The sequence below is a fragment of the Pelodiscus sinensis genome, chromosome 4 (assembly GCF_049634645.1).
Source record: "Pelodiscus sinensis isolate JC-2024 chromosome 4, ASM4963464v1, whole genome shotgun sequence".
NCBI classification, from domain to species: Eukaryota; Metazoa; Chordata; order Testudines; family Trionychidae; genus Pelodiscus; species Pelodiscus sinensis.
Window position 1 is genome coordinate 12,364,078 of NC_134714.1, and position 24,692 is coordinate 12,388,769.

General features: G+C 43.7%; 2 protein-coding genes across 6 annotated transcripts in view; both read right to left on the minus strand.

Moving 5' to 3' along the window:
- Window positions 1-1,276, minus strand: part of CCDC175 (coiled-coil domain containing 175) — a 57,354-nt gene extending 56,078 nt beyond the window's left edge. Inside the window, exon 1 of the mRNA XM_075926344.1 lies at window positions 1,154-1,276. Coding sequence (XP_075782459.1) covers window positions 1,154-1,223 — 70 coding nt within the window. The 5' untranslated portion in view covers window positions 1,224-1,276. The remainder of the gene's footprint in view (window positions 1-1,153) is intronic.
- Window positions 1,277-10,107: 8,831 nt separating this feature from the next.
- The window catches only part of RTN1 (reticulon 1), a 199,256-nt gene continuing 184,671 nt past the window's right edge, over window positions 10,108-24,692 (minus strand). For 4 of the 5 annotated variants that reach the window (XM_006135261.4, XM_075926327.1, XM_006135262.3 and 1 more), the window contains 6 exons: window positions 16,680-16,887; window positions 15,324-15,462; window positions 14,508-14,577; window positions 13,654-13,700; window positions 13,488-13,546; window positions 11,315-12,095 (listed from right to left, as the gene is read on the minus strand). In XM_006135261.4, coding sequence (XP_006135323.2) covers window positions 12,053-12,095; window positions 13,488-13,546; window positions 13,654-13,700; window positions 14,508-14,577; window positions 15,324-15,462; window positions 16,680-16,887 — 566 coding nt within the window. In that variant the 3' untranslated portion in view covers window positions 11,315-12,052. Of the gene's footprint in view, window positions 10,520-11,314; window positions 12,096-13,487; window positions 13,547-13,653; window positions 13,701-14,507; window positions 14,578-15,323; window positions 15,463-16,679; window positions 16,888-24,692 lie in introns of those variants that run through there. The other variant, XM_075926326.1, reaches the window with a different exon arrangement.

Below are 24,692 nucleotides of genomic sequence, written 5' to 3' on the forward strand. Positions count from 1 at the left end.
GATATCTCAACAAGTTCTGCATGGATACAGGGATCTGCCTTAAGGAAGCACATTGCACATTTAGGGTCTCATTGGCTACGTCTACACTGCACAAGAACTGTTTTGCACAAGAGTTTCTGTGCAAAAATTATTGCGCAAGAGTGCGTCCACACTGCCATGTGCTTTTGTGCAAAAGATGTGCTTTTGCGCAAGAGTATCCATGGCAGAGTGGATGCTCTCTTGATCAAGAAAGCTCTGATGTCCATTTTAGCATAAGGGTTTCTTGCGCAAGAAACCCCTGTTGCCTGTCCACACTGCCTTCTTGCGCAAAAGCTCTTGCGCAAGAGGGCTTATTCCTTGTAGGGAGAGGAATAACTCTTGCACAAGAAGCCCTCTGTTCCGATGCTTTACTGTGAATTTACTTGTGCAAGAACACACGTGCAGTGTAGATGCTCCGCAAGTTTTTGCGCAAGAAGCCTGCAGTGTAGATGTAGCCAATCTGTCTTTGTTGAGAGAAACTCACGTTATGGCAGGCATAGTGTAAAATACAAATAAAGCATCCCCAAGGATACGCCTCCCAAGGTAGCATTTCTCACGCATGAATAAAACTCTGAAAAGATTGTCCTGTACATAACCCTGGCCCAGGACATACACTCCTATGGAAATACCCAGGGGATAGGAATGGAGGGCAGTTGGGGATTGAATCCTCATGGGTGACCGACTCCAGGCTGGGCAGCCCAAGTGGCTCGCTGGAGATCTTCCACAACTGGCCAGGTCAGAGTCTCTGCTGACCCGTGTGACTCTCCCCTCCTGCAGGGATAAAACACAATGGGCAGCATCCCAGCTCCCTAGGGCCAAACACAGCCCAGAGCTGTCAAGGCTCACGCAGGCCGGGCCAGCCGGGCTGGGGCCCAGACACCTGCAGGGCAAGGCAGGGGAACCCGGGCTGCGCCGGGCTGTGGGGCGGTACCTAGGCAGCTCTCCTGCACCAAGGCCAGGGAGGGGAGCAGCAGCGGCAGCCCCCATGGCCACGCAGGGGAGCAGCGTCTCCAGCGCCAGCCGCAGCCCCTGGGCCCAGGGCCAGGGCAAGCGCCTCGCCCTAGCAACAGGCCTGGGGAGGAGCCCTGGCTCCACGTCGCCACCTTTGCTCTGGGCCCCGCCCCGCCCCGCTCACCCACTCCGTGCAGGTGGCTCAGGGCCGCGAGCGCGACCTGGCCCGGCCCCTCTTGGCAGCGCGTCTCCATCGCGCCGCCGCGCACGGAGCTGGCCCCTCGGTTGCCCGGGGAACCGACGCTCCGAGCCCTCGGGCGGCCCCTAGCGGAGGCCGGGCGCTGGAACTCGAAGGCGGGGGCGTCAGTCAGCGGCCTGGGGGAGGGGGTGCCAGGACAGACAGACCTACAGGTTACACAGACTGTAGCTAACTTAGGACAGACAGACCTACAGGTTACACAGACTGTAGCTAACTTAGGACAGACAGACCTACAGGTTACACAGACTGTGCTGCCAGCCAGGACAGACAGACCTACAAGTTACACAGACTGTGCTGCCAGCCAGGACAGACAGACCTACAGGTTACACAGACTGTGCCGCCAGCCTGGACAGACAGACCTACAGGTTACACAGACTGTGCCGCCAGCCTGGACAGACAGACCTACAGGTTACACAGACTGTAGCTAACTTAAGACAGACAGACCTACAGGTTACACAGACTGTAGCTAACTTAAGACAGACAGACCTACAGGTTACACAGACTGTGCTGCCAGCCTGGACAGACAGACCTACAGGTTACACAGACTGTAGCTAACTTAGGACAGACAGACCTACAGGTTACACAGACTGTGCTGCCAGCCTGGACAGACAGACCTACAGGTTACACAGACTGTAGCTAACTTAGGACAGACAGACCTACAGGTTACACAGACTGTGCTGCCAGCCTGGACAGACAGACCTACAGGTTACACAGACTGTTGCTAACTTAGGACAGACAGACCTACAGGTTACACAGACTGTGCTGCCAGCCTGGACAGACAGACCTACAGGTTACACAGACTGTTGCTAACTTAGGACAGACAGACCTACAGGTTACACAGACTGTGCCGCCAGCCTGGACAGACAGACCTACAGGAATGTACACTGTTACCAGCCAGGACAGATGGACAAGCCTACAGATTATATACACTATGCTGCCAGCCCTCAGACAGACCGACCTACAGGTTGTACTGACTATGCTGCCAGCTCTGAGACAGACTGTCCTACAGAGTTTACAGACAGAGCTGCCGGCCATGGGCTAGACTAAACCAGTGTTTCTCAACCTTTTTTTAAAAAAAATAAAGTACCCCTTTAAAAAAAATTTACCCCTAGTACCTACAGTTTTCAGACACACCATTTTTTTTCTACCACTGCAACACAGTTGTTTAAACAAACTTAATCATAGCTGGGCAGGCGATGAAATTTTTGTCTGTAAAAAGTACAAAAATAATAAAGCACTGTAAAACTTAAAAATTCAGTTTTCTCCACATTTCAGTTGTGTTGGTGTACCCCCCAGCCTTCTCTCAAGTACGCTTAAAGGGTACTCGAACTACTGGTTGAGAAACACTGGACTAAATCAACAGACTGTGCTGCCAACTTTCGCCCAGACCTACAGGCTATGTCTAGACTGGCATGAGTTTGCGGAAATACTTTTAAGGGAAAAGTTTTTCCGTTACAAGTATTTCCACAAAAGAGCATCTAGATTGGCAAGGATGCTTTTGCGCAAAAAGTGCTTTTGCACAAAAGCATCCATGGCTAGTCTAGACGCGATTTTGCGCAAGAAAGCCCTGATCGCCATTTTAGCCATCGGGGCTTTTTTGCGCAAAACAATTCTTCCCTGTCTACACTGGCCCTCTTGCGCAAGTATTCTTGTGCAAGAGGGCTTTTCCCCGAGCGGGAGCATGACAGTATTTGCGCAAGAAGCACTGATTTTGTACATTACAAAGTCAGTGCTCTTGCGCAAATTCAGGCGGCCAGTGTAGACAGCTGGCAAGTTTTTGCTGCACAACATCTTGCCAGTCTAGATGCACCCACAGTGTATACAGATTGCCATGCTAGATATGGCACATATGACAGACTTATGCTACAGGGCAGACAGACCTTTCTGCCAGCTCTTACATGGCATTATTCCTGTAGGGGAAAACTGAATGAGAGATCTGCATGATCTGCTTCTGTACATGTTGCCTCATTCCTATAGCTCAGTGAGGAAACATTATTGCAAATATAGATTCACATTCTTCTGTATCAAGATTGCGCAAGACCCCAGCTGTTGGCTTGGAGTCGCTTGTCTTCCTCTGAGGCTACTTAAGGCATTGTTGGAAACAGGGTACTTGAATTAAGTCCAGTTCAAAGAAAAAATAATGCAATGAGTCTAGGTGAGCTGGAGTTCTTAATCCTCACCTTCTCAAATTGTAGCACACATCAAGAAACAGTATGCATTATTTTTATGTATAGTCTGGTGTGCTTGATAATTGCTGCTCAGACGAATAGTAACACCAACCTCCACGTTTCAAAAATCATACATCAGATCTCAAAGTACTATGAGATTGGTTTCATATCAAGAGTTTTTATTTATTTATTAAACAACATGTTTTGGATTCGCTTAATTTGCCTTTTGATGTTTATGCCTTTATCACCTTCGAATCATGTTTTCAAGATTTTCCGCACAACCATATGGGTTAGAAACTTGCCTGTCAGAACTGTGGCATTAAGAAAAAACATCCAATTTCATGAGACTTATAATAAAATTATGAGTTGGCACCACTGGGCCAACTAAGAAAGAGGGGCAGGGAAAAATAATCAGGGTGATCACTGATCACTCAACATTTTAATTATATTAAAAAAAAAGAATCGGAGGGGTAGCCACGTTAGTCTGTAATGAGTAGTCCTGTGGCACCTTAGAGACTAACAAAATATATAGATAGTATCATGAGCTTTTGTGGGCAAAAGCATGGGCAATACCTAAGAGTGTATTTATTGTTCACCTGCTTTGGTCAAAATTAGTGCCAATGTGTCACCCAGTGAAGGACATTCAATGAGAATGGCATCCGTTTTCATCGCCAGTATTTTGACAAATTGCATCTGAAATTGCGTTATGCTGACACACCGCTGCATACTAAAACTGAGCACATGCTATCCATGCTTCTCTTCCCACATATCGGTTGATCACACTGGACTTGATCCTGAGCGTCCTACTGAAGTCAGTGGCAGCTGTGGGGAACTCAGGCAGGTGTCTTCAAAGCTATTTATGATCATTCAGTTTCTGTGAAAATCCTGCACCCAAAATTATAGATTGCCCTGTAATCATTGACTATAACATGAATTTACGACAACAAAGAGGATACTGGTTTCTTTTATGCACAAAAGAGCTAGCATTATATGAGTACAATTTCTTTTCTGAAGTGACGATGCTGTTAGCTTGTTTATATTGGGCTACGTATGAGCTGCTGTTAATTTGCCTCATTCTTAATTGTATATTTCCAGATCAAATCAACATTTTTAAGATCATGAAGGTTGAATATACATATCCATTGTTTTGAAACAGTAGCATTGCATATTGTAATTTGGAAATAATAGTCAAAAGTGAGGAAATTTGGAATTAAGGTTCTACATACAACCTTAATGCCAATGCTGTTCTTTATTTTTATAATGCATGTGTTAACCAACATTCACATGTTTTTTTATGCACATTATTCTTTTTAAAGATGCCTGAGAAAGTTTAAATAATGATGGGCAATTTGCAAGAAACACAAGGGATGAAGAGGTTTTAACTGTCTTTGAATTATGTTCTCAATTAGCAGTTCAAATAAAAAGAGAAACAGTGGTAGTGATTGCAGCTATATACAAATAAATGGATCACAGATTAGTTAAAAAGGTAGATTAAATAGGGCTAGTAAAGTAACTGAGGGTTTAATAACAGATCTGTATTTGCCCCAGGATGAAAAATAGACTAATAACAAATCAAAAACTACATTTAGCACCAGATAAGGCTGCATCAGGATATACTCCATCCATCCTAAGATTTAAAATCATAACAATAAGAAGTTAAGAAAAAAATTTTTACATTACTGTATAGCTAAGGACCTTTGTTGATTTAATTTCCCTGAAATGTATTGGTGTTTATTCAAAAATGTTAAAAAGGGTGACAACTGTTAAAAGCTAAAATGAAGGGCAGAGAGCAGTAGGATGCTGGACACTCCAGGAGATGGGGTCAGGAGAAGATACTTACCACACAATAGTTGAGAAAATCTACATCCTGCAGTAGTCCGGCAATGTTGACAGTGGACCCATCTTCCTGCTCTTCTCACTCCTCAACTGCATAGAGGAAGCAAAGGGGGCCATGCTGAAGGGCCAGGAAACGAAGAATAAAAGGCTGCACCCTGTAAATACTGACCTCCCAGGCAAAGCCCTTTCCTCTGTCTGGGAGGGTATGTCTACACTAGCCCCCCAGTTCGAACTAGGGTGGCTAATGTAGGCATTTGACCTTGCAAATGAAGCCCGGGATTTAAATATCCCGGGCATCATTTGCATGTTCCCAGGCGGGCACCATTTTTAAATCCCCTTAGTTTGAACTGACTGCCCGCGGCTACACGTGGCAATCAGAAGTTAATCCGAACTAAGTCCTTAGTTTGGATTAACTGTTACTCCTCCTGCAATGAGGCGTAACAGTTAATCCGAACTAAGGATTTAGTTCAGATTAACTTCTGACTGCCACGTGTAGCCATGGGCAGTCAGTTCGAACTAAGGGGATTTAAAAATGGCGGCGCCCGGGAACATGCAAATGAAGCCCGGGATTTAACCCGGGCTTCATTTGCAAGTTCGAATGCCTACATTAGCCACCCTAGTTCGAACTAGGGGGCTAGTGTAGACATACCCGTAGGCCCTAGAACCATGCTTAAGAGTCAGGGTGAGGAGTGATCTCTGCTCTTTGAAACCTTGAAGTACTTTTTTCCCCACCCACTTTCACTGGCACATTGAACTCCGTTGCCTCAAGACAGGAGCTACTAAACTCTGTAGGATATATAGCCAGGGAAGAAGAGGAATGAAGGAGCTGATGTTTCAGCCCTGAAAATTCTACTCCTGCCAGATACCAAACAGGGAGTGGTAGAAGTAGCACCGCTTCGCTCTAGCCATTTTGTCAATATTGTAGTGTCACCTCTCTCTGCAGTCTACCTACTTAAGTATCTAAATTTGCTGATTAGAGACAAATTAAGCTGTTGCTCTGCTGGCAACCCGTTCTGTAATTATGTTTATTTTATGCCTGGAGTGGTATTTTATTGTTCAGTGTAACATCATTATCAATTATGTAGCTCATGCTTCTTCCAAATTAGCATCTGAGAAATAATCAAGAATCAAACTGGGTTTGAAACAGCAGACGTCTAATATGGCAAGTGTGGTGTTTTTATGTAAATAAATCTGATGTTAAAGTTACTTCCACTAGCTAGAAGAGAAGGTGTCTCTTTACAGTCACATTTATACAGAGCTATGGATGTTTGGGGCCTGATTCTCTGTTACTCTAAGGCTCCTTTACACCAGTGTGGCAGTGTTAAAAGTGTATAAAGTGGATGTAAATGTAACTTACATCCACTTTACAAACCCTTTACACTGCCAGAGTGGTACAGATCAGCTATAACATAGAAGGGAGTGGCGTCTATTAGACCAAATTATTCTGTGACTTAAATGGTGATGTGAATTGGAAAAGTGTCATTCGTAAGGGGGTGAAAGTTGTCACATTGAACCTGTTCGGTATTGACTGATTATGAGAAATGAATGTGACTTGCCAGCCCCGGAGCTAAAAGCAGGCTGCATCAGGAAAAGCAACTAGCGGGAACCTGCAAATTGAAACATGGCTATTTTATATTACATTTTTTAAATGCTTTTTCTGCCATGCAGGCCTCTTCTATCCTCTTAGCATGTTCATTATGCCCACTTTGCACTCTTCCTGAATGCCATATTGGAGCAAGTTACATCACATACTTGTCCAATCCCCTTGGGACCTCTGGGCAAATTACAGTAATGCAGGAACAACTATTGACTCTGGCTCATGGACCCTGCGTCTGTTTTAATCATGTTAACCAGTTCTGAATTTGGTCCATTTGGCATAACCCAGGACTCCTCTGGTTTTGTTAGCAAGTCTCACACTCCTGCAGTAGAACGAGATCACAGGTGAATTTGATCCTTGGCATCTCTGCTGATCTATCACCCTTATTTTTCCTCTCTGTTCTGTGGCATCTGAGATGCCTTATTTCTTTCTGTCAGGCCTGTGCTAGACTTTCTTGTGCGTCTAAACCCCTTCCAATGGACAGGTCATGTGCAAGATTTTTGTACACATGCTATTGCAGATTCTTGGGCCCTACATCTCGCTTGCATTTTTTGCAGAAGAGGAATGACAGTGTGTCAACTATTTCTGCTTCTATAATGGGAGAGCAGACTGAAAAATGAGCTGGAAGAAATTCATAAGTGAAAGGGAGGAAAATCAATTGGATGTAACAAGGATGTTGTTGAAAAAGGAGTGGTGTTGGTAGAGCACAGGGGTCGGCAACCTTTCTGAAGTAGCGTGCCAAAATTTAACCCTCCTGCCCTAGGCCGCCCCACTCTAGTGGAAGGGGTAGGGGCTCTCTCCACCGCGAGCCCCACTTGGTCTCCTGCCCTGGGCTCCGCTCTGGCTTTTTCTGTGGTGAGGGGAGGAGCAGCATGCACATGCTTCCCTGCAAGCCAGATCTGGCATGGAGCCTCAGGGTTTCCCAGGCCAGCCCGAGCTGTCAGACTTTGGCCTTCAGTGCATGCGCACACACACCTCTCCACCTCTGCCTCCCTCCCTCTTCTGGCCACGATTGGCTCCCATCCTGGGGACTGTGACAGAACCAGGAACACACAGTGTAGTCGCCGCCCCAAGTGGAGAAAGGGATGGGGCCAAACTGTCATAAGGGGCGGCTCAGCCGATGTATGTAATTTCCGCTTCTGCAAATGGAGATGACACACACAACGCCACATTACGCACCCGGCAGCGGTGTGCGAATGTGCCTAGACTTTTCCCCCCTCACCGCCAAGCTCAGTCTCACGTCTGCGGGGCATATGCAGTGAACAGGCTCCTCCCCCTCCCCCGCAGGAAGCAGGCACTGGCCACAATCTTGCCGGGGGCAGGATGCTGGATCCCCAGCACGGGCTTCCCGTTGCAGGTGGGGAAGAGCGAGGGGAGCTCGTTCAGTGCACATGCCACTGAAAATCATCTTGCATGCCACTTATGGCATGTGCGCCGGACATTGCAACTTCCTCTGCAAAACCTTGGGAAAGCTGCCCAGATCATAGATTTGGGGCATAGGTGGAGCTTCTAGTCTCCTAGATGGATGAAGAAGGGACAGACCAATGGCTACTAGTGGGCTGAGCTGGGTCTACAGCAGGAAGTGAGCTGGGCCCACACAGTAAAAACTCTCCCTCCTGGAACAAGGGGGCAGCAATTGTTATCCTGGTAAATCACGGTTGTCTCCTGAGGTTCACACACTCCTTTGCAGAGGTCTATGTGCTAGCTCCCAATGTCAGCAGTTGCTATAAGGCAGGACTGGGCCTCTGAATGGGAGATGTCTGATCTGTACGTGTGGCACCTCCTAGGCATGTTTGCAAACCAGCAGAGGTGCTAAATCGCCACTTCTTGTAGTTGTCCGGCTAGAAGAGTCCTGGCGGCAATACCTGAAGAAATGCTGAGGGAAGTTTCATTTACAGTCTGCTCAAACAGAAATGTCAAAGACTAGGAATGGAAAGTTAAACTATGAGGAAATAACAAGCAAACCACAGCACATACAGGAATAATCAGGCCTCACTTTCCAAAGAGGTTTATGAAGAAGCCACCCGCTCTCAGCTATTTTACCCACTCTGCTTGATGAAACAAAGCTCTTGGCACAATCTCCACCTGCATCGGAGAGCGTTTCCTTTGCCCCTTGAGATTGTAATGGTTAGTGTAAAGTATTACAATACACCAGCCTTCTCAGGGACTTTAATGGCACTTGTATAAACAGTACTTGGATCCCCTTCCTGGTCCATTTAAGTTGGAAGGGAAACCCCAGAAGGATATTGCACATTGGAAACACCTAACAAATTCTGATCCTTCAGAGGGCAACCTCTCTCTCTCTGCTTCGCTAAAATGGCACATGTCCATCAATAGCTGGACACCTGCCAGTCTTAGCCCCGTTGGAGCTTGCAGCATCACTCTCCATTGCTTCTGTGCATCACAGGCCATTAAAACATAAGTTCCTTGAAAGATCATTTTTCTGAAGTAGGGAAAATAAAATATTAAAACCAGCTGAGCTGAGAAAAGGGGCCCTTGGGAACTGGAAGTTACACTGGGCTGATGTCTGGCACTTGCTCTATTCAGTCTACTGGGCTTGGGCCAAGAGGAAAGGCTGATAGTGTGAAAATGTGAAATCTTGTGTTCCACAAGAGCCAGAATTATAAAGCTCCACACCATCTGAAAATGGGAGGGGAAGAAGGAAGATAGACTAGCTGGTAAAAGACTTTTGCAGCATGATAATTCCTTCCAAATTCAGGGGCTTTCCTGAATCAAATGTGTTTTATATTCCTCTATCATGAGATTAAAATATTGGAAAAAATGAGGAGTAGTAAAAGGGATCAGTAATAGCTCTGAGGCAATTAAATCTGCAGGTAACAGAAAAGCAAATTGTGAGTACAGAAAGAGAGAGGAAAATCAGGGATATTTATAATTTTGGAAGGAAAAACATTAGAAAGCATTCACTGTTCTTTTCAAGTGGCCTATTTCAGGGATAAGGGACCAGATCTTTAGCTGGTGTAAAGCAGTGTGACTCCACTGGTGTAAATTGATTGAGTTCCAGTCATGAAGCACCCCCATTCACCAGCTTACAACTTGGCCCAGGTCATTAAATGTTACACACACTCAGCTACTTTAGGCAATTAAACTAGACACATTTTCATGAGAACAGCTCTGCACTGTTTTTTGCACTATAATGATTTTTTCACTCAACCCCCCCCCAAACCATACAAAATACCCAAAATAATGCACCATAAACTTGATAGGACAGACCCCCCAGATCCATTGAAGGGCTCAGCTCTGTAGGATTTTTCACCATGGAGGACTTTTAATACAGCTGGTTCTCATGATCACAGAGTAGCATGGAAGGAACTGGTGTTACTACAGTGGGTAACAATGTAAAAGGGAGATGATGGTTTCATAGATGAAGAATTAACACTTGAGTATTTCTTAAAGGCAAATCTTTTAACGTGTGATTTTACTTGAGTCCATAACAATGGTATTTGGGAGTTCCACCCACATGGGAAGTGAGATGATGTCACATTTGCTTATTTTCCTAGTCAAACTAACCACCAGTATGACAACTCATCCTAGAAGTTATCCAGGGATCTGCCCCCACACTCCATCACCAGTAGTAAGAGTGCTGAAGATCAACCTGTGCACTCATCTACACCTGTGCAATCCACATGGTCTTCTTAGGAGATGCATCATAGAACCTGTTCCCCTAGGAATCTATGAATATAGAAGTGAGAAACACAGTTAAAGCTCTGGATGGCTGTTTTGTGTAATTTTAACTAGTGGCTTCAAAATTAAACACTCTAATAAGTACACCATTTAAAAGAATGAAAATAAAAATAGATCAAACTGGAGTTTTCAGATTTTGATCAAGAAAAATGTTTATAATATATGTGCAGCTGAGGTTTATAAAATGTTATCATAAAAACTTAAACACAAATATTTAAATACAAATGTTAAATAAAAAGGGAAATTTAGAAAAGGCTTTGTAAACTAGCTTTGAGCTGAAGCAAATGTTCATTTTGGCTCCCAGCACCTGTGATCAATATGGACTCCTTCAGCTTAGTACAAATTTCAAAGGATAAAGTAGGCTAAGAAAGTAGAAATACTGGGCATGTAGCAACTGAACAATGACCAGTGCTGTTTTGACTACTTTCCAAGTTGTGGGTCAAATCAGATACAACACCTTTAACTAGGTAATCAGGCAGCTTTCAAGAGAATTCATTGACCATTATATGTGCCTGAAATGTGGCAATGACACCAACATAAACAACTTTTGGCATTAGGGAGTTTGCTTTATTTCCATTCTTTGTTCATCAGCATGTGAAACTGCTAAATGAACTAAGTACAGACAACCTTTGGGAAGGAACCATTTTGTAGTGGCAAAACTGTGCATGGAAAAGCCATAAATAGCTCTCAGAGACCAATGAACAAGCCCTTCCATGCTTTTTGCAGATTAGGTATTGATTTTACAAATTCTAATGTAACCCCAATGGCAACAAGAGGGAGAACTTTGTATGTTTAGTAACATTTATTTCTGCATTCAGTATCAAGTACATAAGTGCAAATATTCAGATTCCATAATTAAGTCCATTAGGAACTACAGAGAATGTAATACAAAGTGTAATAAATTTAACAAGCTGGACCTTTCCAGTTACCGTACATGTAAATCAGCCCATCAATCCCTTACAACAAAAGTACTGGATTTTTGTTTTGTTTCTTAGTTATACAAAACTGATTACTATAAGTACCAATTACTGTTTATTCAATTTGTGCTGGAAATCACTAAAACATCAGCCCACAATTCTATATAGTTAATAAAGATGAACCCAACCAGCAATCCAGTGACATAGAAGCAATTTTAACTATTGCATCAGTGCACTAAGCAGGAAAGCCCTAGCCACATGTAACATTAAAGTTATAGAAGCAATGCCAATAGAAGAAAAACACTTAAAAATCAATATTGTTTAGGCTCTCGCCATCATGCACTTTATAAGCAACACAAAAACCACATCTAGTACACTTTTTTCTTTACTATACTTTAGTGCTTGACACAAGTGATTGCAAATATTCTAAGAGTACACAAGCAGCAAGGAAAAAGAGCTGCTTCTGTGTTTTATGTTCTAAGATCATGGTGTTGAGAAAAAAAAAGGAACAATAAATTTGCAATGAAGTGTAAGAGCAGAGCTGTTTGCATTCCAGGCTCCCCCATTATTCACTACTGTAGTTGATGGATTCTTGATGTCTGCTTTATTCTGCCTTTCTCTTAGCGCCTGGGATTTTTGCCTGAATCCTAGGTGTAGAAAAAAAGGGATTACACTGTCAAATAGCAATTGATCAAAATCTTTCTATAGCAGCATGACTTTTCTTAGCTAGAAGGTGACCTTTGCTTCAGCCTTCATTCCAGATATCTTGGTAAGAGGTGTGTGTAACAAAGAGGGCTAGATTGTGAGTTAGATCACATATCTGCCCAGGAAAGAAATGGGGAGGGGGTAAGAGAGCCTGCCCACGTGGGCCATCAGGATGTTGCTTCCAGGAGCAAAGGAGTAAGCAGCTGGGTTCTTAACAATTTATATATACTAGAGTTATGGTCAGTGAACTTGCTGGCCTTTAAATTTTCCACCATATGTCTGTAACAAAGCTAAGGATATGGTTAAGATACAAAATTTGGACCCAGATTTTTAACATCACCAGAATCCAGTAGTGCTCAGAGCCCAGGGTTCAGTTTGTTTGGCCAATCTCTCTAATACTGCAGACCTCACATGCTCAGGAGATGTGGTTCAGAGTGGCTCTGTTGCCAGTGGGCTTGCAGTCCTAAGGAAACATGGTCAGAGACTGGGAAAGAAAGGTGGCTGCTGGGCAGATCAGCAACCCGGAGCTTTCCAACTATGTAGGTCATAGAGAACACAGCGACTGTTTCTATGAGTAAAGGGCTACAATTGTTTTTCTCTGTGAGGTGAATCCTAAGCCCAGTGCCCAAATTAAATCTTGGGGTGACAGCTTCTCTGTGCAGAGGGCCAGCACCAGGTCCATATACCAATAAAGTCCCACTGTTTGGGGAATTTAAAATGGGGCCAAAACCCTGGGCCATCTTTCTGCACCTGGATGAATTTTAATTCATCAGTGCATGAAGCGTAAGAGTGCGGGCACATATGGGCTTCACGCTTACGTTTACAGAAGGCAAAGTTTCTTTACCAAGAGATTGCTCGTGACAACAACACTGCTATTCTGCAGAAGCACCTCAGCCATCCATGTCAATGTCAGGTTAGCTCATTATGAGCGGTGACATCCACAAAGAGTGGATGAAATATGCCCAGGGTTCTCAAGGATCAGATTGCCTCAAGCTCTTTTGGGAATGGGCAGTAAGGAAAGGGAGCAAAGAGCATTTTCTCCCTGTGCAGTCTGTGTAAGGCGTGTAAGGAACAGTCAGGGCTGCTCCCTCCATAGCTCCCCAAATGGGAAGAAGAGAGGAAAGGAGGATGCAGAGCCATGATTCTGACCCAGATCTCCACCCGCCTCAGACACACTCCCCCTGTGCACTGCGGAGCTCTGGTAGACGTTGTCTCAGTAGCAGAATTCCTGCTGGAGCTATAACCTTCTATGCCACCCCTTCTATCCCAATGTGCCATGAGAACACAAGTGAACCTAAGATTTGCTTCTTATAAAAATCTGCTGCTTAACTCACTTTGCCATGACAGTGTTTATGTGGGTCCTCACAAGTCCTAAGTATTGATCAATCTGTGCCTGCAAAGAGCAAAAACATACATCCAACGATCAATAGGATGTTGGAAAGCAAGAACCATTAAGACAGCTAATCTGAATGATAATTACTGTACCATCTTTTGACTTACCTGATACTTGTCATATACAACAGGTAGAGTAAACATAGAGACCACAGCTGGGGGAGAAATGCACAGTATTAAGTTTCTGCGGTTGAGATTGATATCCACAAAAAACAAGATGCATGATCTAGTTTCCTCTTGAAAGAAAAGGCAAAAGCCCATGATGTAATTTCCTTCAAGAGATAATTCAAGAATCCGTATGAAAACTGAACCCTGACATAATCTTACAAATGAAAAATGTATCATCCCTATGTACCCAGCAGCTGAGAAGCCTCTAAAAACAGCGAACGACTTCTAGATATCAGGGGACAACGCAATCAGAAATAAAGATGAATATGTATTAGGCTATGTCTAGACTGCAGGCTTCTTTCGAAAGAGCCTCTTTCGAAAGAGCCTCTTTCGAAAGAGAGCGTCTAGACTGCACGGAGAAATTTCGAAAAAGCGGCTTGCTTTTTCGAAAGAAAGCATCCAGTGAGTCTGGATGCTCTCTTTCAAAGAAGCCCTATTTACATGGAAGAACGCCTTCTTTCGAAAGAGGAACTTTCGAAAGAAGGCGTTCTTCCTCGTAAATTGAGGTTTACCGCCATCGAAAGAAAAGCCGCGTTCTTTCGAATTAATTTCGAAAGAACGCGGCTTGAGTCTGGATGCAGGGGACGTTTTTTTGAAAAAAGGCTACTTTTTTCGAAAACCCCCCTGAGTCTGGACACAGCCTTAGTGAGGGAAACAAAGATAACTGTGAAAAAAGCACATTTCAAAGGTGAGACGGGGGGGGGGGGGGGGGGCAATGCTGGTTTTTCAAACAAGAAATTGCCACGATTAATACATGTTTAACATCAGATCTTAAAATAAATGAACATCTTTACCCATGATCAGAAGAGTCAGGCCATTGAAGAGAGCTCCAACATAAGTCAGCAGCCACATTAGTACTGCAAACTAAATTAAAAACAAATCATTAGATCTCCTGACAATCACTGAAACTGTCAGCACCAGAACAAATGGCTTCATTTAACTAGCCAGCATATGGGCATATTATTATTCCATTAGTTTCACTTAACTAGCTAGAATACAGCATGCTTAGCAACTAGGGACATCTGCTGTAGGTTACTTTAATTTTTCATAAACTTTCAGAATCATTGGGGGGAAAAAAGCCCACACCACCACATCAAAACCCTGCAATCTTTTCAGAAGGGCTCAGAACAGAGGGAAACCATCCCACTTTTTTCTGCATAATCCCATCCTTCCTTCCATTACCATTCCCTCTGCAGTTCTCCTTGTTATCTTCCTCATTGGGTTTTTGCCTTATGTCTAGGGCCTGATCCTGCAATGATTGAACACAGGCAGACCTCTGCACCAGTGTTCCCTGTAAGCTGAGTGCTTGGGCAGCCACCCAGGAGAAATTCGAAGCCACCCAACTTATTAGCAGACTGCCGGCAGCATGTGTTTGTACTGATGCTGCACATCCACACATGCCTCAGTGCACATCACAAAATTTATTCTACACTTGGATGGAAAAAATTAGAGGGAACATTGCAAGCATGGAGCCTGACTGAAGAGAGGACTCGTCCTGCACAGAGAACTCTGCACAATTGACACCTTAGATTGTAAACCTGTTGAGGCAGGAATTATGGGTAAAATATCTCCTCTCCAAAGGCACTTGAAATAGTTAAGGGAAATCGTACTTTTAAAGAATCCACCAGGTCCTGGACAAGAAAGAGTCTCCTCAGCTCTCTGACTGTGCTGTTCACGTACAACTGGAGACAGTCTGTGTATTTCTGAATCTGGTCCTGTGAGAGAGACATTTCCATCTCCAGGTAGGCTCTGCCAGAAACACAGATCCAGTTACAAAACACAGGCAACCTTGCAATTCATTTACTCTTGTGCTTGACTTCTCCTGCTGTTCCCTACAACCCTCTAGCTCATTTTCTTTGTGGCCGGAGCAGCCACAGCACTGCCAGTACTCACCATTACCCCCCTGCACTGACATTTCACCCTTGGATAATTATGGTCCGTGCTGCCTCATCCAATGGTAAAACCCAAGGGAGGAGGCCAAGGGGAAGAAGCTTGATAAGGCTCCTTCAGTGGCTCTTCCCGCTACATCTTGCCGTTGGAATATGGATCCAACTTCCTCCCCCCCAGACGCTGCAGATTCCAGGAAAATGCAAGGAGACCAGAGCCGTCTGCTCACAGGTCTTGTGTCTCTCCATTATCTGTGGAACACCAGTACCTCGCACTCCCCTCCTTGACAGCACAGCTCCAAATTCAGCACTATGGTAGTTCAAGTGGAAAAGACACTGCAACGTCAGGCCACATTAACTCTGAAACTCAGTGGGAAGGAAGGGGTGAATGATATATGTCCCCTGGGACCTACCCTGGTCTACTCCATCCAACAACGTGCTGTGCTGTTCCCAGGCCCCATGGAAGGCTCTCTTTAGAATCCTTTGGAAACTGGAGATTCCCCCATTTCCACACATGAGAAAGAAAATCTGTTTGCGGGGTTCCCACCTCAGCCTTCTGTCATCTCCTCCAGCTGACAATCTCGAGACCCTAACTTTGCTGAGGTAAAGCTACAGCTTTCCCTCTGAAAACAACAGCCACATTTAACATTTGTTTTGTGCTATCCATGCCCAAGGTGCTTTATGGAAAGCTTTAGGCATTCTGTAAAACAAGTGTCGGATGGTATTTTTGCTGCTATGAGAGAATGCATTTTATAGCTGGAACACCAGGGATAGCAATTGCTTTCACTACAGTTGTTCCCTTTTCCTAGTCGCTTCTAATGTTCTACATCTTTCGGCCTTCAGGCTAAAATTTTCAAGATCTGAGGGGCGAATTTAAAAAAAAAATTGAGCAAAGACAGTTCATGGGCTTTTAAGACCACGAACAATGGAAAAGAATATGTTCCCGCCCCCCTTGTGCAAAAGAAACCTGCTGTGTCTGGAGTCTAAAAATGTTTATGGCAGCTACAGAACTGAGTGTTAATGAATCTTTTGCAGGATATACTGTACAACACTCTTCAGCAATGACCACAAAGCACTCACTTGAATGGGTGGCCTTCATCCGTCTTCTGCACCGCCTGTAAAACTGACTTGTAGATTCTGAAGCTAATGGTGGCCGAGAGAGCAGCGAGTGCCAGGTAGGCAATAACACTGACCACACTGAACTGGGTCAGAGAGAAGAGCAGTAGCAGGATGCTTCCGAACAATATCCCTGTCTGCTTGATGTCACGCCAGTACAACAGGTCAATAGCTGGGAAGAGAAAAAACCAATCCATCAAACTCTAGCACAGCGATGATTTCAAAGCAAGCTATGGTTGCAGGTTCAGGTGACCAAGGACTTTTGCAAAGAAACACAGGCTGCGTCCACCCTGCAAGTTAGGGTGTGATGTCCAGTTGGCATACACATGCGCTAGCTCAAAAAAGCTACTTGCGTATAAATAGTTCCTTGGTTTGGCACCGGTCAGGTCCCATGGAGTAGAGAGGTTTAACCTGTACTTCCTTTTGTTTGTTTTAAACCTTCTACCTATTAAATTCATTTGGTGACCATTCTTAGGTATTTCTTCTTCCAATATCCTTCAAAGGGACAAATGACTCTCTCTCTCTCTCAATTCTGTTGAGATCAGTGGAGTTATTCCAGAATAACACAATTGCAAACAAGATCAAAACCTGGCCTTGCAGTGTTACTATGGCTTAGTAGGCAGCATTTTTTTCTTTAAATCAGAATGTCATATATTTGAGTCTCTTACCAGCCTCATTACTTATTCTATCATGAGCCTTCCATGCAGGACTATGGGTTATTACTAGGGCTAATCCAAATTTTCCATCAAAATTGTTTTCAAAGGAGGCTGAATGTTCAACTAAATGAAAGTTTGTCCAAAATGTATCTGCTTTCCTTGAACATTTTAGATTTTTCATTTAAAATCTCAAATATTTTTCTATTTTTGATGTAACAAGAAAAAAAAATCAAAATTTTCCATTGAAAATTTTAATGAGAACTATTTTTCCATTTTCATTTATTCTCTCATCAGGAAAAAAATCCTTATTTTCTGACCAGCTCTATTTTTTACATTGTTAGGGAGCCATCTTTCAGACGAGACATTTTTTAAATGGTCCTACTTAGTTTGGTGACTGTTCAGCTGGAAAATAAGCATGTCACTTAAAAAAAAAACGTAGCCAACTTTCTCTTACTATTCAACTAATAGATTTAATCTTAGCAGGGTAAAACATTTTGTGTAAATACATCATCACCTTTTAAAGTTCACGTCACCTGGCTTGGGCCCATTTTGTGTTCATGTACCACAAATACTGTAGCAAAATGATTTTACTAACACAAGAATTCACCATAAAAGAAAAATTTAAGTGAACATTGTTGAACATTCCTGGAAAATTCATGATCTGAAACATTTACATCTGAAATCTGCTTCTAAAAGTGGCCTTCATCCAATCAGGGAACAGAACTATGCCATGTAACATAATGTCCAATCAAAAACAGCTCTAATTTCAAACATTTATTATTCATGATGAACTACTTGGCTGTGTCTACACTGGCATGAATTTCCGGAAATGCTTAAAACAGAATAGTTTTCGTTATAAGTATTTCCGGAAAAAGAGCGTCTACATTGGCAGGCTGCTTTTCCGGAAAAGCCCTTTTTCTGGAAAAGCATCTGTGGCCAATGTAGACGCGCTTTTCCGGAAAAGAGCCCCGATCGTCATTTTCACGATCGGGGCTTTTTTCCAGAAAAGACTACTAGGCTTTCTACACTGGCCCTTTTCCGGAACAGTGTTCCAGAATAAGGACTTATGCCCGAGCGGGAGCAGCGAAGCTTTTCCGGAATAGTGGCTGATTTTGTACAGTAGAGCGTCGTTGCTTTTTCGGAAATTCAAGGGCCAGTGTAGACAGCTCGCAGCTTATTCCGGAAAAGCGGCTGATTTTCCGGAATAAGTGGCCCAGTGTAGACACAGCCCTTGAGTATGGACCAGAATAAGTCTTACTTATACATGTTTGCTGTAGCATAATGCTAAATAAAGAACAAATTCAGGAAAATTATGATCTGTTCAAAGAAAATTCACAAGCAGAAAAAGAGGCAACATTCATAAAATAAAACTAATTGCAAATTATTTGACCAGCAATAATTATAATCTCCAGAGAGATGTGTCATTACTGAATGAGCTATTACTCATTACTATTACAGTTCTCACTCAATATTGTAAAGTACATTAGGAGAGAGTTCAAAAAATACTACTTAAAGTAAAGTTCTATTTCATTTATGAAGCCTAAATAAGAGAATCCTTTCATATTTCTAAATGTATGGATTCAGATTGGAGCCTTCACACCTTGATGCCAAGGAATAGCCCTGTTGAATTCAGTGTGGCTATTCACATGTCAGAGCACATGCAGGATTGGGGTCTAAATAGGATAGATTAGCAGACCTTCTTTACACAGTGTGTCCAGATAAAGAAATGGTGGATTTTCAAGGTACAAATAGGTGAGATGTCATGGTACAAATAGGTGAGAAGTAATGCAATTCGTTTATACAGGTTGAACCTCTCTAGTCTGACACTCTTTGGTCCGGCAATATCCATGGTCCAGCATGGTTTTAGTTAGTCAGATGTCCACTTATCATGGGAATGATCAAGTTTCTTGTGGTCTCATAAAGTTTGTTTTCAGCCACCAGCCATGGCTCTCAGTGTTCTGTGCTGTTATTTAGCTCTAATATACCCATAAGTGTCCTCTAACAGCCCAGTAAGCAGTGGATGTGTTGGTAATGCTGCTAGACAATACTGACCTCCCATGGTGTGGTTTAGAACCAATCAGGTCCTGAGGGTGCTGGACTAGAGAGGTTCAACTTTACATGTATTTTGCTGAGCATGAGTTATAAGAGTCTGCGACTGCATGGCTCTGATTAGACTTCAACAATATGGACTTGGGAAAGGAGATAATATTTGAAGCCCACTGTTCATTTTTATACCTAAAAATTCTGAAAAATTACTTTTTGGGGATGCCATTAGAGATTTAATGCAAACTCACTGTGCAATACCTTTGATTATAGTCCTTCTCGTGTCCTATTTTAATTCATATTCTGCAGAGCAGTGAAGTGAGTGCAAGTATTAGCTGCTTAGTTCATGGCATTGTGCATGTACACTCATCTGCTGATGGAACTGTATGCCCACCCACCAAAAGAAAACAGAATGGTGAATATGGAATGGAGAGTTATATGAATGTCAGTTGGGCAAAACCAAACACATCTGAATCCCTTTATACCACCAGCTGAGAATCAGTCCAAAATTCAGCAACTAATTCCTTAATTAGCCAATATGACATCATAGCTAGAATTTGTGCTGTCATGTGATGTGTATTAGCATGGGCTAGAAATGGATTAGAATCTCACCTGGATACACAAGGCTTTCCAGGAGTGCTACTCCTTTCAGGTAGAAAAAAAAAGGCATTGAATGGCTAAAGTAATGAGAATCTATTCCAAAGTGTGCATCATACTGATATAACCTGACTTACAGATGGATTTTTTGCTAAAACATATTAAAGACTTGGCTAATAAAATAATTAGTTATTAGTATTTTTCCTTAGCAACTGCAGGCTGCCCCGATTAAAGCAGCTCACAGATCAGTCATCTCCTCACTGCTTTTTCCTGCCGATCATTCTGCATTTCCTTTTTTAAGGAAAAAAAAATCTGTATTTTAGAGAAGAATGAGGCGCTGCTTAAGGAGGATATATTGCTGCAAACTCAACACAGAAAGTTTAATTCTCGGAGGGGTAGCAGTGTTAGTCTATAAGGGTATGTCTACACTACCACCCTAGTTCGAACTAGGGTGGTAATGTAGGCAACCGGAGTTGCAAATGAAGCCCGGGATTTGAATTTTCCGGGCTTCATTTGCATAAAGACGGGCGCCGCCATTTTTAAATGTCCACTAGTGCGGACTCCGAGCCGCGCGGCTACACGCAGCACGGACTAGGTAGTTCGGACTAGGAAGCCGACATAACTAGGAAGTGACATAACTATGTCGGTCCCAGGCTGTTAGAGAGACAAAGTGGCTGAGGTAATACCTTTTATCAGACCAACTTGTGAGAGAGACATGCTTTTGTGCTCCACAGAGCCCTTCCTCAGAACTCAAAGAACTCTGTGGAGTCAAAGAACTCTGTGGAGCTCTCGCCATCAGAATCTGGTCCAATAAAACATATTACCTCACCGACTTTGTCTCACAAATATGTAAAAAAAAAACCCCAAAACAAAAAAAGAACCACTCATAGGGGACCTATATGGATGCGAGAGACAAGAAGAGAAATACAGCTGATTTCATTCACTAGTTGAATGAAAATTATAAGGGAGTTAGTATCTCCAAGGTAGTATGCATCTATAAGTATGTGCTGCTAGCATTGTTGTGGTAATTTGCATTGCTAGAGAAACCACATATCAAATACAAGTTTAAACATCACACTGAAGCCCAGGGAGAGGGCAGCAGAATATGTTTTAAAGGCCATTTTTCATATCATTGGGCGTCCTGTGGAACACAGGGGGGAAATTCTTCCCAGCAGGAACAGACTAATGGTCTGGGATAGTATAGTTAAGGGATTTAAAGGGGTTGGGAGAAAGAAATCTTCCTCTCCAAGCTATGGAGCAGCAGCCAAGTCTCTCTGTAACCCTGAGGCAATGACTCATGGACATGTGTAGTGATGGATCTGTTGGGTCTGGTTCCACGGATGCCCCAAACTTTGAAGGGCCCACAGCTGTGCTGCATAGTCTCCCCAAATCTTATCCCTCCCCTGTGCAATGGAACAATGCTGGGTCAGTCTGCATGGTCTCTGAGTCTATGGAATGCAGCAGGATTTGTCATAAGGATCAGATCCTCAAAGATATTTAGGCTCCTACTTTACACCAATTTCAATGGAAGTTAGCAGCCTAGCTACCTTTGAGGATCTAGATGTAAGTGAATAAACCAGGACACAGACTACACCTATAATCAGGACCGCTGATGTCACTCAGTCTCATGTCCCTGACTGGTGTCATGGAGTGAACAAGAAGTCCCTTGACTGCTCCTTGGACAGGCAAGAGGGAGAGAGAGAGTATAACAGGCTATAACATAGATCCCTTTTCGGCATAGGACACAAAGCATGTAGCTTATCAGCATGAGCCCTTGCCTCCCTCAAGCAACTCCATACCTCCAGGGTGGAAAGCTACATGGAGATTGAGTATTTTTGGTTCCCAGCTGTGGCAATTCAGCCCTTCCCCTGGGCAGGTGGGCCAGCTGGGAAGTCAGCATGCAGCTTTCACGCTGGCAGGACTTGGCTGTTTTGAGCTAAGTCCACCATAACGAAGGATATTCAAATGCTGCTTGAAAGACCAGCTGTAAATCAGAGCTGCCTCTGTATGCATGTCACATAGAAGGCCTTTTCCAATATTTACATCTCACTTTTTCTTAACAAGGGAAATCTCATTGCAAGCAGGCAGATTTCCATTTTTGTCAGAGCCTGGCTCCCATCTGCAGAGATACCGAGTCTGACTGTGACGGATACAGGAGGGAACTCGAGGAGGGTTTGTGCTGCATGTTCCAGTGGCATCACACAGAATGCACTTACAGTGATGCTGCCTGTTCTAGGACAACTGGATGTCCTAGCTTTCCCATGGGTATGCCCGCTATTCGTGGCATGGTCCTGGAGTCACTGCAGTGACCTCACAAGGGGAATCCTCAGGGGCGGGGGGAGAGAAGGAGGCATTTCTCCTTCTTTCTCTGGCTTTGCATCACCAGAACAGAGCAAAGCAGCCATAACAGAAGCCACAATCTGGCCCCAGATATTTAGCCAGTGCCTCTTTTACAAAGAGCAAAAGATCTCACATAAGTGGCAGCCATGACACAGGGGTTGGTACATGTTCCTCTAGACAACAAAACTGGCTGCAAGCATGGAACACAAGGGAAATCTGAGGCTGTGAAAATATCTCTAGCCAGAATCTGTGGACGCAGTTCATAACTGCTCATGACCTTTGTTTAACCATTTCCCCGAACCACTGCAAAGGAGGTGTAAATCATTACTGCCTCAAGTAAAAGCCTTTACATCCCCTTCGGGTGTAAACGACACACATCGGACACTGCAATGGCAAATCAGCTGCCTTGTCACCAAATGAGCAAAGAATGGCTGCCTCCTCTCTTGTTCAAATGCCCTTTTCATTCTTAAGTGTAGTAAAGGTGCAGTTCAAAGCTGAGGATACCAGCCCAGGGCACACACACTATTTTGCATCTCCAAGCATCATATCAAGTCAGTGCACCGGTATGTACACCGTCGGCTGGCCCAATGGGTTTTCGCTCCTTCATCTTTGAAGACTTAAATTCAAATCTGAACTTAAGTCACCAGCAAAAGGGCATTTGTTGGCCTCACTCTAGTCCCTTTTTGTGCACAACCCAGGACCCCATAAAAGCTGTCATAATGAGCAGCCTCTATTCTTGAAAGCCTCAGTCAGTACTAACTCAGCCGATTTTGTGGGCAGGATTCAGGTGCATGCAGAGCTGTGCAGACAAATTGGCATAGGCCATACTGTACCAGCGCTGTACCTGATCTAAGGCCGCATGTACACTACAGCTTATGTTGACAGAACTTTCGTCACTTAGGGGTGTGAATAAACCACCAACCCTCAGCAACACTGACACAAGCACCGGCATGGACAGCACTGTCCATAGGAGAGTTTCTCCCACCGCCACAGCTTCTACCACGTGTGGTGGCGGTTTTATTATGCTGATGGAGAGCTCTGATGCATCGGCATAAAGAGTCTCCACCAGATGCAGTCCAGCTGCACCGCTGCAAAGCTGTGCATGGAAACAGGTCCTAAGTCAGTGTTTATGTTTCTTCCATGAGCACAAAATTCACTTGTAAATTAGAGAGAGAAAGAGAGGGATGATGCAGAATATGAATTAAGAACAAAACATTAATTAGATCCCTAGTCATATTTCTGGGGAGGAAGTCACCTGCAGAAAGAATGAATGACTTTACTCCAGTCCACGTGACCTGTCTTAAATGAATTGCCATGCTGTGAATAATGAGCTTGCTGCACAATTTTTAGGAAGGAGCATTCAATTACGCAAAGCCCATTACAGCTGCAGGATTCTGAAAGCTCCCTATGGAATACACATGAAGTGAGATGCTCCTGGCATGCTAGACCTCTGATACTTGATTGATAACAGAGTCACATGCCCAGCTCAACTTGATAGATCTTAAACAGACTAAGTGACAAGCCTCATATTTGAGGATGGTATTTTCAAAGGAGTTTAAGAGCATAGGCACCAAAATCACATTCAATTTCAATGGATTTGGAGACCTAATTAACTCCCTAACACTTTTTTGGAAACTCCGGTCTCGAATTCTAACCTTGTCTGTTAACATGCAAAAGCTGTTTAGTGGTAGCTCCTCATGATTACTTTTTAATTTGTTTTAACAAGGGTGATATTACTTTCACTCAAGTATCTTGGCATATGTCTAACCTCTCTAGTCTGGCAACATCCACGATCCAGCATGATCTTAGTTAGCCGGATGTCCACTTTTCATGGGTGTGGCCAAGTTCCGCATGATGCCATAAAGTTTGTTTACAGCCACCAGTCCTGCCTCTTAGGGTGTGTCTAGACTACTGAGTTTTGTCGACAAAAGTCCACTTTTGTCGACAAAACTATACCAGCGTCTACACTACCGCTGAGTTCTGTCGACATAACGTCGACAGAACTCAGCAGTTTTGTCGACGCTGGTATACCTCATTTTACGAGGCATAACGCCTTCTGTCGACAGAGTTCTGTCGACAGAAGGTGTTATTGCCTGTAGGGTTGCGTCTAGACTACAGGGTTCTGTCGACAAAGCAGCTTGCTTTGTCGACAGAACTCGATGTGTCTGGACGCTCTTTGTCGACAGAAGTTTTGTTGACAGATACTGTCGACAAAACTTCTGTCGACAAAACCCGGTAGTCTAGACGTACCCTTAGTGTTTTGTGCTGTTAATTAGCTCTAATTTACCCTTAACTGTCTTCTAAGAGCCCAGTAAGCAGTAGAAGTATTGATAATGCTGCT